General features: G+C 41.1%; 1 protein-coding gene across 1 annotated transcript; it reads right to left on the bottom strand.

Annotated features, from left to right (window-relative positions):
• Positions 1–1,961: 1,961 nt before the first annotated feature.
• rida (reactive intermediate imine deaminase A homolog) lies at positions 1,962–12,716 on the bottom strand. Its single transcript, NM_001278745.1, has 6 exons — positions 12,573–12,716; positions 5,925–6,030; positions 4,704–4,758; positions 4,038–4,106; positions 3,348–3,403; positions 1,962–2,210 (listed from the first exon to the last, which is right to left on the bottom strand). The coding sequence occupies exons 1-6, from the start codon at positions 12,635–12,637 to the stop codon at positions 2,142–2,144; spliced, it is 420 nt and encodes a 139-aa protein (NP_001265674.1). The 5' UTR covers positions 12,638–12,716; the 3' UTR covers positions 1,962–2,141.
• Between the last annotated feature and the right edge of the window lie 84 nt (positions 12,717–12,800).

The following is a 12,800-nucleotide window of genomic DNA, read 5'->3' as shown; positions in this document are numbered from 1 at the left end:
CTGGTTGGACTGAGGCAATCACTGTTTTGTGCAACCAGCCATTGGTCTTAGGTATGCAGATACTTATACAAGAACTGAACCCACCAATTCTGATGTGTATTTTTTTTATTAGGGGGTATTAAACCACAACAGCCAGCATCATCCGCAGCCAGTTGTTGGACTGTTTAGGTGCACAAGCTTCAGTTATTGTATGACTTTATATATATTAACGTAGTATTAATTTTATCTACAATATGCTGAGTCATATCAGAATTGTGACTTCTAGAGGATGCTAAAAGTTTCAGAAGCTGGGAGAATGTAATAGTCATACTTGGGTTTTACATTAACCCTATCTTTACTTGAACTCTCATTTGGTTGGCCATGTATAGCTGATCTGATCATTTGACCAACAACCAGATCATATAGGAGACCATTGTTGTTTTGGCTCCATGTAATATTTGTTGTGTAGCAGCTGTAGAGTAAATGTATAATAAATCCCTATATCAGTTGCATGTATTCAGTTTTTACTTTAAATATACAAAATCAGCAATGGGCCATCTCTGCCGTTTACCTGAGAAGGATAGCCTTAATATCTAATGTCAAACAGTAGTAGGTTGTACTATGTTTCCACTCAGATGCTCTGTTCTTAGACTGCGGAGCTTCTCTTTTAATGTCTGCAATCTTGGCTTTGACCACTAGAGGGAACTTTTTCTATCAAATAGGTTTCATTCTCTGGCACAGGCCTTTCCAGTACAGCGTAATTCTGGGCTCTGCTGTGCACAAGTGCAAAGTCTGTGTCAACATTTACGGTACATTACCTTTTCTCTGATTTTGTAATTGCATGAATTCTGTATAAAAACTAAGATTAAAATGTGATACCACCACCAAGTGGAAAAAGGCAGGGGTTTGTATTGCTGACCCCATTCACCAACTTCATATTTATTCCATTCATTTAATATAATGGCTTGTGAAACTTAAATATTCAAAAGGGAGGAGGAAAGTGAGAGCAGAAGAGAGAATAAACTAATAATAGAATAGCTAAGCAGGAAAGTGTGCATTGTACATCTGAGATGTAAATTGTTGTAAGCCTGAGCCATGGCCTATAACAGCCCTGGGTTTTACCTACCCACAACCAACACTTCAAGATTTTACACCCAGGCCATATGTAATGATCATAATCAGCAGCCAGGCTTCTCCCATTTAAGGTACTATTAATGAAAAAAAAAAAAGGTTTCACAAAATCACAAAATTTTGACCAGGTTCAGTGTTTAAAAGAACCCCAGTCATAGGGTATGTAATTGTTAGTCATACAAAGGATTATGAGAGCCTAATAATAACTAAAGCAATCAGTAGTTGCAAAAAATGAAATCTCTTTTATTAGGATGTGATAAAAACGCATTTCATGCTTGATGGGGCACTTACTCATAGCCTAGCACACACCCCTGTACATTTCCCTTTCAAGCGGCTATGACCAAGAAAATCATGCCACAAAACCAATCAAAACTGTACAAACAATAAAGTCCAAAAGTAGGGGGGACATTGCAGTATGCATAGGGCCCTGTGGGGAGATATCCTGCAGCCTTGCAATTATTGCTAGAGATCAAACACCCTTGATATCTATTAACCATAACAATATAATCTGTCTATAAAACTGGCCCTGACTTTTACAATGCAACCACAAAATAAAAAATAACCAAAACCACTGGAAAGCACTGCTTGGTACTCTAGGTTCTATTGAGTAGCAGCACCTCCCACTATCTATAAAAAGGAAGGAGCTCATTTGTGCCTCATCAGAGATCCAAGTATTGATTGGCCTCAAACTGATGGCATTAGTGCCCAAGCCCATAGCTGTTGCAGTTACAGAATACTCAGTGAGTTTCAGCCTATGGACCTAGGGATGTTGCTGAACTACATCTGAGATGCAAGCAGTTTAATCCAGCACCCTCCGCAGGGCAACCAAGAACAAATGTGAGGCATGTAAGAACATAGATAACCGTTTTATTTTATCAGTAAGACAGTAGTAATGTAGCAAAATGCCCTTAGTGGTAGCCTACAGAACCAGAAAACATCTCGCAGGCAATGTAAGGCCAGTACAGAGTAACATTTAGACCATCAGAGAATGTAGAGAAAATAGGGAAGAGGAATGGAGTAATGGGAGTCACTTATAACGATGGGGAAGTTTCCATTATTGGTCCCAGCACTGCGACGGCTTCAATCTCCACTCTTCCTCCCTATGAAAGGCATAGTACAAAATAAGTTATAGGAAAACTCTGCATTAATGTGTTCCGGTGCCCAGACATGTACTCACATCCAGGGGGAACATAACATATATATTATGTGCATATGCATTTAGCTTTAAGCAACAGAAGTTGGCATTGCACCCATTCCGGTGTGTCATATTGTGCTAGGGGAGCCTTATACAATAAGCACCAAGTACAGGGTCATTTCTGTTGGCTCTTAATGTAATGCTGCCACTTTTGGGAAGAAAATCTCATCAGATTTGCCATGGGAAACCATCTTGTTTCAATGTCCCGTTGGCTGCAGCCGCCTTTAACCCTTTCCCTTATACTCCGGGAGCAACTCATTGCTAGCCTACATACTCTTCCCATGCTGCAACTGAAAATCTAGGCACTGTCCTGCCTACAGAAAATAAATCACCCCCCACAAAAGGCCTCATTCCCTTAAGAGCAGTGGCAATTAATAATAAACTAGAACACAAGATGGTGACAGGGCTTTAAAGGGGTTGTTCACCTTTAAATTAACTCTTAATATGATGTAGAGAATGCTATTCCGAGACAATTTGCAATCTGGTTGCTAGGGACCAGGAAGTGATTGAGAGAGCGACTGATATATGAATTGTAGATGGCTGATTAGAAAAATAAGTAATAAAAAGTAACAATAACAATAAAACTGTAGCCTCACAGAGCAATAGTTTTTTTGCCTGCTGGGGTCAGTAACCCCTACTTGAAAAGTGGAAAGAGGCAGAAAAAGACAAAAATGAAAAAAACAAAACGATAAAGGTAAAAAAAAAAAAAAAAAAGAGGACCAATTGAAAAGTTGCTTAGAATCAGCCATTCTATAAGTTAATTTACCCTTTAATTATAGGGGCAGAAGCTGCAATTGTTGGGGACTAAGGATGTATGGGGAACCCAGTGGGGCACTGACTGATCTGCAGTTTCTCTGTGGGGCCCCATTAACCTCTAGTAATGCCACTAGTCACATATATGTGAGATATACTCACAATTCACTAATACAACCCCCTCGCACCCCCCTAGAGGAAAAAAAAATAAAAAAAAATCAGAAAATGAGTGCAGCTTCCGATGCTGAAAATCCATGAGTTCATATAAATGAAGGAAGAAAGTTCTCACCCTCGGCAATGCTGCAACCTGATACGCCGCTCTTGCTGGGAAGTTACACCGGAAAACTGAACGCAAAATGAACAGAATTAGAACGAAAATGTTAGTGTACTGTTTTTAGTTTCAGTTAAAATTCATAATGTAGAGTAATTTCAGTAACTTTATAAAATAGTAACATAGTAAGTTAGGTTGAAAAAAAGACGTACATCCATCACGTTCAACCATAATGCCTATATATAACCTGCCTAACTGCTAGTTGATCCAGAGGAAGGCAAAAAACCCCATCTGAAGCCTCTCTAATTTGCCGGAGGGGAAAAAATTCCTTCCTGAGTCCAAGATGCCAATCGGACAGATGTACTAACAATCCTATAAACCAATCAGAGCTTTGCTTTCATGTTTTTAACTTGCAGTAGATTGATCAAAACAAACAGCTGATGGGTTGGTTGATATGGGAACTGCACTGGTACAATTAAGCTCCTATATTAGTAAATGAGCCTCATACGTCTTTATTTCCAATTCGAGTACACATGCTAAAGCTAACCAACGAGACAGAAGACGGGCCCTGTAAGAACCAATCAGGTTGCTCACACCCAAACAAATATGTACGGCATTGTGTGTGTGCGCAGGGGAATTGTGGGTAGCATACATAGTAGGGGGTGTGGCCTAGAAATATTGAAACCGCAGTTTCTTGGCAGTACTTACATTGCTTGTAAACTTCGTTAACATCATTAAAGTCACCGATGTCAGCCAACAGAACTGTTGTTTTCACAACTGAAATGAAATAATTTGAAACTACAAATAAATTTGTTAAAAAAAATAAATATTAAAGAATAAAGAATATTAAATGGAGATATGGTTCCCTGAACATTATATTTTGGTGGATTTTTAATCACTGTGACAATCCAATTTCAAGGGCAACTGCAAAGCTCCAACCAAACTTGCTACAGACAGCAGACCTAAGGTGGCCATACAGGGGCAGATTTAAGCTACCGGTTTGAGTCCTTTAGACTGATTCGGCAGCTTATCTGCCTGTGTATGGGCCCCCAACGGGCCTCCCCAAACGATATCTGGCCTAAAATTGGCCAGGTCTCCATTGGGTAAGTTTGATTTTCTCATCGGATCAGGGACCGCATCGGCTCGTACGGTACACTGACCGATGGTGCCTATGCCCTTATCAGTTTTTCCAGTTTGAATGGAGTAAAAAGGCATTTTCCCCAGGGGTGTGAGCTACTAAGTGAGGCGGGAGCTGCCATACCGAGGCACTGCCAGGCCCAGACTGGCATTCTGTGGATTCTGCCAAATACCAGAGTGGACCTGTGGAAGGCTGTTTGGGAAACTGGAATGAACTGCAAGCTTACAGCTCCTTACCATTGCTATAATCACACCCTGCAGCTTTCAGGATCTCTCCCATATTCACCAAGGCCTGCAAATACATGTATGGGGGGGGGGAGAAAGCACAGTTAATAGCTGATGTACAAAGCAGAAGAACCGATCCAAAGGTCACAATGATGAATTTCCAACCTCATGTCTAGTTTTATATTAAAGACAAACACATGCTCATTACTGCTGCAGTATTTTCCTACTCTGTTCCATGAGTTTTCCCTAGCAAAGCTATGGGCATCCAGACCAAAGGCCAAAGGTTGTCCAATGGTTCACTAAGATTTCATATAAACCTACAAGATGCCCTATACAATTCTTGCTCACTACTTACTTGCTTTGCCTTACAGAAGCAGCAAGTCAGCCCTATCCCAACTGCATGGGGGAAGCTATAACCAAAGTTGTCATGGATAATTTTATCTTATTGGTACAGGGGTGCACTGAATGCAATACAATCTTAATGCAATAACTGTGTAATTAAAATGATGACACTGCAAAATCAAATTGTAATTTTTTAATTGTGCACATTTTGATTCCAGTAACGTTCCCCACAAGCACATGCTCTCACATGTTCAACAGAACAGACTGCCAAAGGTAATTTTGTACTCTCTGCCCTATTCACGGGCGGCCAAGCTGACCCAGCGTGTGCGCGGGCCTGTGCAATGCCTTTGTGTGGGTGGGGGGGGAAGCTGTTGTCCCAGCCGCTCAATGACAAGTGGCAGGGGCAATTATTATGAAGCACAGACTAGGGGTTGGCAGGAGAGGTACCTTCCTGGTGCCCCCTCATCGGTGCTCCCTAGGCAGGCATCTCTTCTGCCAACCCCTAGTTCCGGCCCTGGCTCTATTCACTTGCACAGCTGTGCTTATTCAGTCAGTGGTAACAGCAATGATTGCACAAGGTAACCTTGCCCACAGGGCCCACTAAGTGGGCTGAAGGCGCAAACTGCAAAATATCAGGTGCAAAGTGGCTTCTTTTTTGCCCAGAAAGCAGTGACAATGGATCTGTAAGCAGTGGTGCTTCGGTCGGCAGCCATGCATTATGTAAGGAGCTGAATATATGTGGTGGGGGGGGGGTACACTCTCTCCTATACAACATGCTGCTCCTTAGCCAACTCCCTTTTCTAACACCTTTATAATTCTTACAGAGCCAGATCTACCACATTGCATTATTAAACATGTTAGTAAGTTAGCAGATATCTTCCGTGCCCTTACTTGTTTGGCTTCATTCTTGACTCCGCCTGCCACAAGCTGCCCACTTGAGGGGTCCATGCCCAACTGCCCAGACACATACATGGTCTTATCCACCACCACAGCTTGGCTGAAAAAGTACAAACAGGAGTACAAACAGGTCATCATGTAGTGAAAAAGTTATCTTAAGGCACAATAAACTTATAATCCATAAACATGGCAACTTGGAGGAACGTTAGGCTGGTGTCCTATGTGGTGTCTTCTCCCCCGGCGTATGTGATCCACACATTGTGCCATCAAAACACGAAAACATGGATTTTTGTGCTGTGCAAGTCTGCAAATTTTAATTCTGAAAAGAATAGAAGCTGCTTGTGGCAATATCGAACTGATCAAACGAATGGATCATGTTGATGGGATGCAGGCCATCAGGGGAGGGCGGCATGAATGCGCGATGCACTCCTTGCCCTGATGGGATTTTTAAATCTGCCTGATCAACATCTGCCCGAGTTTCAGCTAGATATTGGCTGGGCAGTCCTGTTCAAGGGCCCTATAAACGGGCAGATAAGCGGTCAACTTAAGCTGGCAGTTTTTATTGGCCAATGTATACCTTTACAATAATTAGTGACCAATATATAAGCAGGGTTGAGGAATCATAACTTTAAACTTGGTACATTAGTAGATAACGTGCCAAGTTAGTTTTTTTAGTTATTTCAATTTTTGTTGAGCAGCTCTCCAGGTCAGAGTTTCAACAGCTATCTGGTTGCTAGGGTCCAAATTACCTTAGCAACCAGGGAGTGGTTTTAACGAGACTGATATATAAATAAGAAAGGGGGTCAGTGACCACCATTTGAAAGCTACAAAGAATTTGAAAAAGAAGGCAAATAATTAAAAAAACTTTAAGAAATAAATAAATGAAGACCAAATGAAAAGTTGCTTAGAATTGGAAACTCTATAACATACTAAAAATTAAATCAAAGGTGAATCACCCCTTTAATCCAAGATTAGGATCTATAAAGGACTGACATTGCTTGAATATTCTTTAAGCACCGCTGCTGTATGTGCAAACATGCCTATACCAGTAGGAAAATAAATCAGATTAATTGCTTTTCTCTAATTTACAGCATTTATAATTTCATTTCTGGCAGGCACAACTGCCAATGAGAACACGAGGATTGTTATTCTTAGCATTCATTAACCCTGCAGATAGATATTTTTGGGAATGCTACAGTGACAATTTTGGAACAGACCAGCCAGCACATGTATAGATTACCAGCGGGAGGGACGAGAAACCCCAGTCAGGCTCAGATCCGATTGGACGGAAAGGACAACACCCCGTGTTTCTATATATTTAGAGAACAACAGGTCAGGAGACTTTTGTGTAACCCAACTAGACGTGAATGTGACACGCCATTAGCATTTGCATCATGCACGGAATACGTGGTTACACAACTCCTGGTTAATATAAAGACACAACAGCTGAACTGCAACCCACAGCAACACCTCCTTGTAACTTGGCTAAATGCATCACACACAGCAATGCTTTCAGACACTGTGCTTTAATGGGTAAACTAAAGTAATTAAATATGTTTTGCTTTTACAGAACACACATATGTAATGCAGGTATGGGACCAATTATCCAGAATGCTCAGGACCTTGGGTTTTCCGGATAAGGGATCTTTCCATACCTTAAGTCTACTAAAAGATTATTTAAACATTAAATAAACCCAATAGGCTTGTTTTGCTTCCAATAAGGATTAATTATATCTTAGTTGGGATCAAGTACAGGCACTGTTTTATTATTACAGAGAAAAGGGAATCATTTAACCATTAAATAAACCCAATAGGGCTGTTCTGCCCCCAATAAGGGGTAATTATATCTTAGTTGGGATCAAGTACAGGTACTGTTTTATTATTAGAGAAAAAGGAAATCATTTTTAAAAATTAGAATTATTTGCTTATAATGGAGTCAATGGGGGATGGCCTTCCCATAATTTGGAACTTTCTGCATAATGGGTTTCCGGATAACAGATCCCATACCTGTACCAGCATATGGCAATTAGAAATATACCTGTACATACAGTGTTCACATGGAGATTATCAAAGTTGCTAATAAATAAAAAAACTGCCATTATCGCTTAATTTTAGGGCAACCTACTTGAAAATGATATGAACACTGTCAGTACACTATCGGACCCCTTATCTGGAAACCCATTATCCAGAAAGTTCTGAACAACGGAAAGGCCATCTCCCATAGACCCCATTATAAGCAAATCATTCCAATTTCTTTTTTCTCTGTAATAATAAAACAGTACCTCATACTTGATCCCAACTAAGATATAATTAATTGTTATATAAGCCAAAACAATCCTACTGGGTTTAATTACAGTTTAAATAATTTTTTAGCAGACTTAAGGTAGGAGATCCGCATTACAGATCTTTTATCCCAGGTCCCGAACATTCTGGATAATGGTTCCTATACCTGTATTAGTAAATAATAGATTTTTATATGACCCATCAAACACTCAATACCCTCTATACCTATAGGCAGGCAACCTCTCAGCACAGGGAGGCAAATGTCAGTCACACACGACCTATCAGGGAACTGTGCGGCTCTAGCCATGTCTGACACTGATATAAAGTGTTATTACTGATATCATCACACCTCCCTATATCTGCTACCCCACCCTTCCTACTGCTGTCAGTACACTTTGCTCCTTTACTTCTATGGGACCCAGGGCAGGTTCCTTTGCTTTGAGCCTTTTAGCTGTAGCTCCGGCAGCTCCTACTTATATATCTAATTACACCCTGAGTAGGATTTCACGGACTATTTGGAGATTTCCTACCTGTACACATCCCTCCGAACGGGTGCTTTGGGCGTATACACAATGCGCCTCAGTGTGAAAGACATGATCTTCCTGGAAGCTTCTGCTTGCAAATCCTGGATATGGGATTCGGGCAGGAGCTGTAACCTTTGAAACTTACTGAGTGAAGGAGTTAACCTGTGCGCCGAGCAGAGGCCCCGGCCTATCACTGGATCCCGGTGTTGAGTGCAAATAAACTCGACGCTTATTTCTTTGTTTCTGGTAAACACACTTCTACTCTTTCCATTGTTTTAAATGCAATAGTAATAATAATTTAGAGCTTTAGAGGATTAACCATTTCTCTCTCTGTGGCAACACAGCGCTGCTTAGTATGACTCGGGTAAACTCCTGAACATTTTAAGTGCAAATAACACACACAAAAAAAATCCAAGGGCCTCACGTTGTTATGGGGCAAATGTATCAATACGTAAGAATAGAGCCCACAACAGAAACATTCACCCACCTTCTATTTATTCCTATGGGATTTTTAGCTTTTTTATCAAATAATGAACTATAAAGGTGGCCATACAGGGGCAGATTTCAGCTGACCGATTCAGCAGCTTACCTGCCTGTGTATGCCCCACCCCCCAACAGGCCTACCTGACCAATGTCTGGCCAGATTTCAATCGGGATGATTTGATTTTCCCGTCAGATCGGGGATCCTCGGTCCAACTGCCAAATACCCGCCGAGGGTATGAATAGAAAGTTGGTAAATTTTTCTCTTGTGAGCTCCGATCTTACATTATGATAAATCTGCCCCTTAAAGGAGAAGGAAAGGCATTTTACTGCCAATAGAACACTACATTTATTCTGCAGAAAGCTTTACCATAACTGAATAAAGAGCCCTAGAAGGTTTCTCTGTTTGCTTAAGATAGCAGCTGCCATTTTAAGTAGCTTCCTGCCTGCAGTCTAGCCGTTATAGCTCAGATCACACATTCCTAAGGGAGGGGGGAGGGAGTTCTTAGCATTCTGGTGGGAGGGGGAGCAGGAGAGGGGAGAAAGGAGAGAACTGCACAGACTCTGGCCACGGGAATTAAGGATGTTTCCGAGAGAGGAAGTCAGACACTGGAACATCATGTTTACAAAAAAAAGATACAAGAAAGCTTGTGTTTCTTTTGATGGAGGACTCAGTGCAGCGTTTCTGTGAGTGCTTATGGCTGTATTTACATAGACCTTTCTGAGAAAGCTTACTTAGTTTTTACCTTCCTTCTCCTTTAAGGTGGTCATACACAGGCCGATTTTAGCTGATTATTGGTCTTTTAAATCGATTCAACAACTTTTCGGCCCGTGTATGGGCACCACCCATGGGCCTCCCCAACCGACATTTGGCCTGAAATTGGCCAGATCTGACGGCGCCTATGCCCACAGTTTTAATTTGACTGCTTGGCCCTAAAGGCAAACAATCGAATTAGCCTGATATCGCTCACCAGAAGGTGGGCATATCAGAAAATCTGCTCACTTGGCGACCTTGCTAAATGGAGGAAATTTTTGAATAGCACATGAAGGGAATTTTTAAAGAAAAAAAAAAATCCCCCAAATCTCCCCATGTGCCACGGACCTTGAAATATATTTGGCGTAATAATTAAGGGATGATAAAAAAGGATAGTTGGAACCCTTGGCTGATTATGGCAAATAAATGGCACTACAATAGCAGAACACATACTCCTATATGTAATAAAAGGCACTTAATTTGCCCAGGTGCAGTTACCTATAGCAACCAATAAGATGTTTGCATGTAAACAGGTGACCAGTAAATGCTACTTGCTGATTGGTTACTTCACTTAGGCATATTTAGTAACTTTTATTACATCACCCCCAAAGAATCCTATAACGTAACTGGCCATGAAAGGGACAACAAGAAGCCCATGGCTGGCAACAGAAAAAGGCAAAACAGGCCAGTAAACACAGCTCTGGATAATCAGAATGGCAACCCACCTTCTTTGTAGCAGTACTCATAAAGTCTCTCATGTGTCACAGCCCTTATAATATTATAGGACTGATGGGCTCAGAAACGGTTCATTTTGCAGGAGCAAAATGTAGTTAAGTATTTTTTATACTACTGGCCCTTTAACAAGAAAATAAAGGTGTTGGGAAAGGATGAGTGCATAACAAAAGCAGTGCAAAATGTATTGTTGTAACAGCAAAACGTTTCCTACAGGTCCAGTACCCCATAGCAACCAAATGCTTGCGTTCAAACTGCAGAACAATAAAAGCTATCTTATGATTGGCTGCTTTGGGCACTACAACTGATGCAAACTTTACAATTGTTAGTGTTATCTAGAATCTCCAACTGGTATGTGTGCAGGAAGCTCCTTATTCCACCCTGTGCAATAGCGGCTGCAAGGCTACTGTTTGCCCATCCCTGGTCTGAATCAAAACTCTAATATCCTGCAACATGTAACATATGTGCATTCCACGTTTCATTCCATTCTTACATGCGGTTATTAAATTATAATTATTGGGGTTTTTTGTTTTTTTTTAAAGTTATGGGGCAGAGATATTCCCATTTAAATGCTCTCTCAATGGGGCTGATTGACTACTGACAAATGGGCATTCCACCTGCATTCTGATAAATTCCACTTGCGTTCCGCGTTTGCCTGGGCTCCAGTGAGTAAAAACTAATAGAACACACTGGGCTATGTTTCTTCCTGGGTGGAACGTATTAAAGATCCACTTGTGGGAAACGCAGTGAAGAACGCCCATGTATATGAGCCCTAAAAGTGATCAATTGCGCCAGTGTAGTTACCTATAGCAATTAGTCAGAGCTGATCCTACTACCTTATCCGGAAACCAGTTATCCAGAAAGTTCTGAGTTACAGAAAGGCCATCTCCCATAGACTACATTATAAGCAAATAATTCTAATTTTTAAAACTGGTTTCCATTTTCTCTGTAATAATAAAACAGTACCTGTACTTGATCCCAACTAAGATATAATTACCCCTTATTGAGGGCAGAACAGTCCTATTGGGTTTATTTAATGGTTAAATGATTCCCTTTTCTCTGTAATAATAAAACAGTACCTGTACTTGATCCCAACTAAGATATAATTACCCCTTATTGGGGCAGAACAGCCCTATTGGGTTTATTTAATGGTTAAATGATTCCCTTTTATCTGTAATAATAAAACAGTACCTGTACTTGATCCCAACTAAGATATAATTACCCCTTATTGGGGGCAGAACAGCCCTATTGGGTTTATTTAATGGTTAAATGATTCCCTTTTCTCTGTAATAATAAAACAGTACCTGTACTTGATCCCAACTAAGATCTAATGAATTCTTATTGGGGGCAGAACAGCCCTATTGGGTTTATTCAATATTTAAATGATTTTTAGCAGACTTAAGATATGGAGATCCAAATTACGGAAAGACCCATTATCCGGAAAACCCCAGGTCCCAAGCATTCTGGATAACAGGTCCCATACCTGTACTTGTAAAGAAGGCGCACACCAATGATATCCTTGAATCCCCAGCTAGCTCCAGGAACGCGTAACCATATAACAAATAATTTGCAAAGCTGCTAATGATTAGGGTACCAGATGGTTAGTAATATACCTGCTAGTTACTTCTGAAAAATATCAGAAAATATGTCTATGAAATAGATGTGGCTCTCCAGCTGCTACTGAACTGTAACTCACAAATGCCGATAAGCTGCAGTGCAAATAGATCGCTAGCCATAGGAAAGTGAAAATGCCATAAACAATTCCGTGCGAGTCGTTAGATACAGGCGCCAGGCTGCTCTGGGACAAAAGGAAGACATGTCAGAGTTAGACAAGAGTTGAACACTGTCAGTCTGCACACATGAGGGTACCTGTAGGGTCCGATAGCGGCAGGAGCCTTGGCAGTGCTGATGATTCTCCTCACAACTGAAGCCATCCCTACAGCCCTAGCGCTCGGCTAAACTAAACGCACTTCAGCTAAACTCCTAGCTCCACATGGGAGAGACCCCTTAACGCATGCGCAAAAATTGCAGGCGCTGTCAAGCTGGACACACCCCTGAAATCCGCTAATCAGATCCGCCAATCAGAACAAGGGGAGC

The sequence above is a fragment of the Xenopus tropicalis genome, chromosome 6 (genome assembly GCF_000004195.4).
Source record: "Xenopus tropicalis strain Nigerian chromosome 6, UCB_Xtro_10.0, whole genome shotgun sequence".
NCBI classification, from domain to species: Eukaryota; Metazoa; Chordata; class Amphibia; order Anura; family Pipidae; genus Xenopus; species Xenopus tropicalis.
Note: the sequence above shows the minus strand (reverse complement) of the source record. Positions and strands in the feature narration are given on the sequence as shown.

Bases quoted from the DNA above. Each gene is read 5' to 3' on its own strand.
- rida (NM_001278745.1), bottom strand. From the start codon at position 12,637: ATGGCTTCAGTTGTGAGGAGAATCATCAGCACTGCCAAGGCTCCTGCC. The intron at 6,031-12,572 runs GTACCCTCATGT...GTACTTTTTCAG, and splicing joins GCCGCTATCGGACCCTACAG to CCAAGCTGTGGTGGTGGATA. The intron at 4,107-4,703 runs GTAAGGAGCTGT...ATTTCATTTCAG, and splicing joins AGGGTGTGATTATAGCAATG to TTGTGAAAACAACAGTTCTG.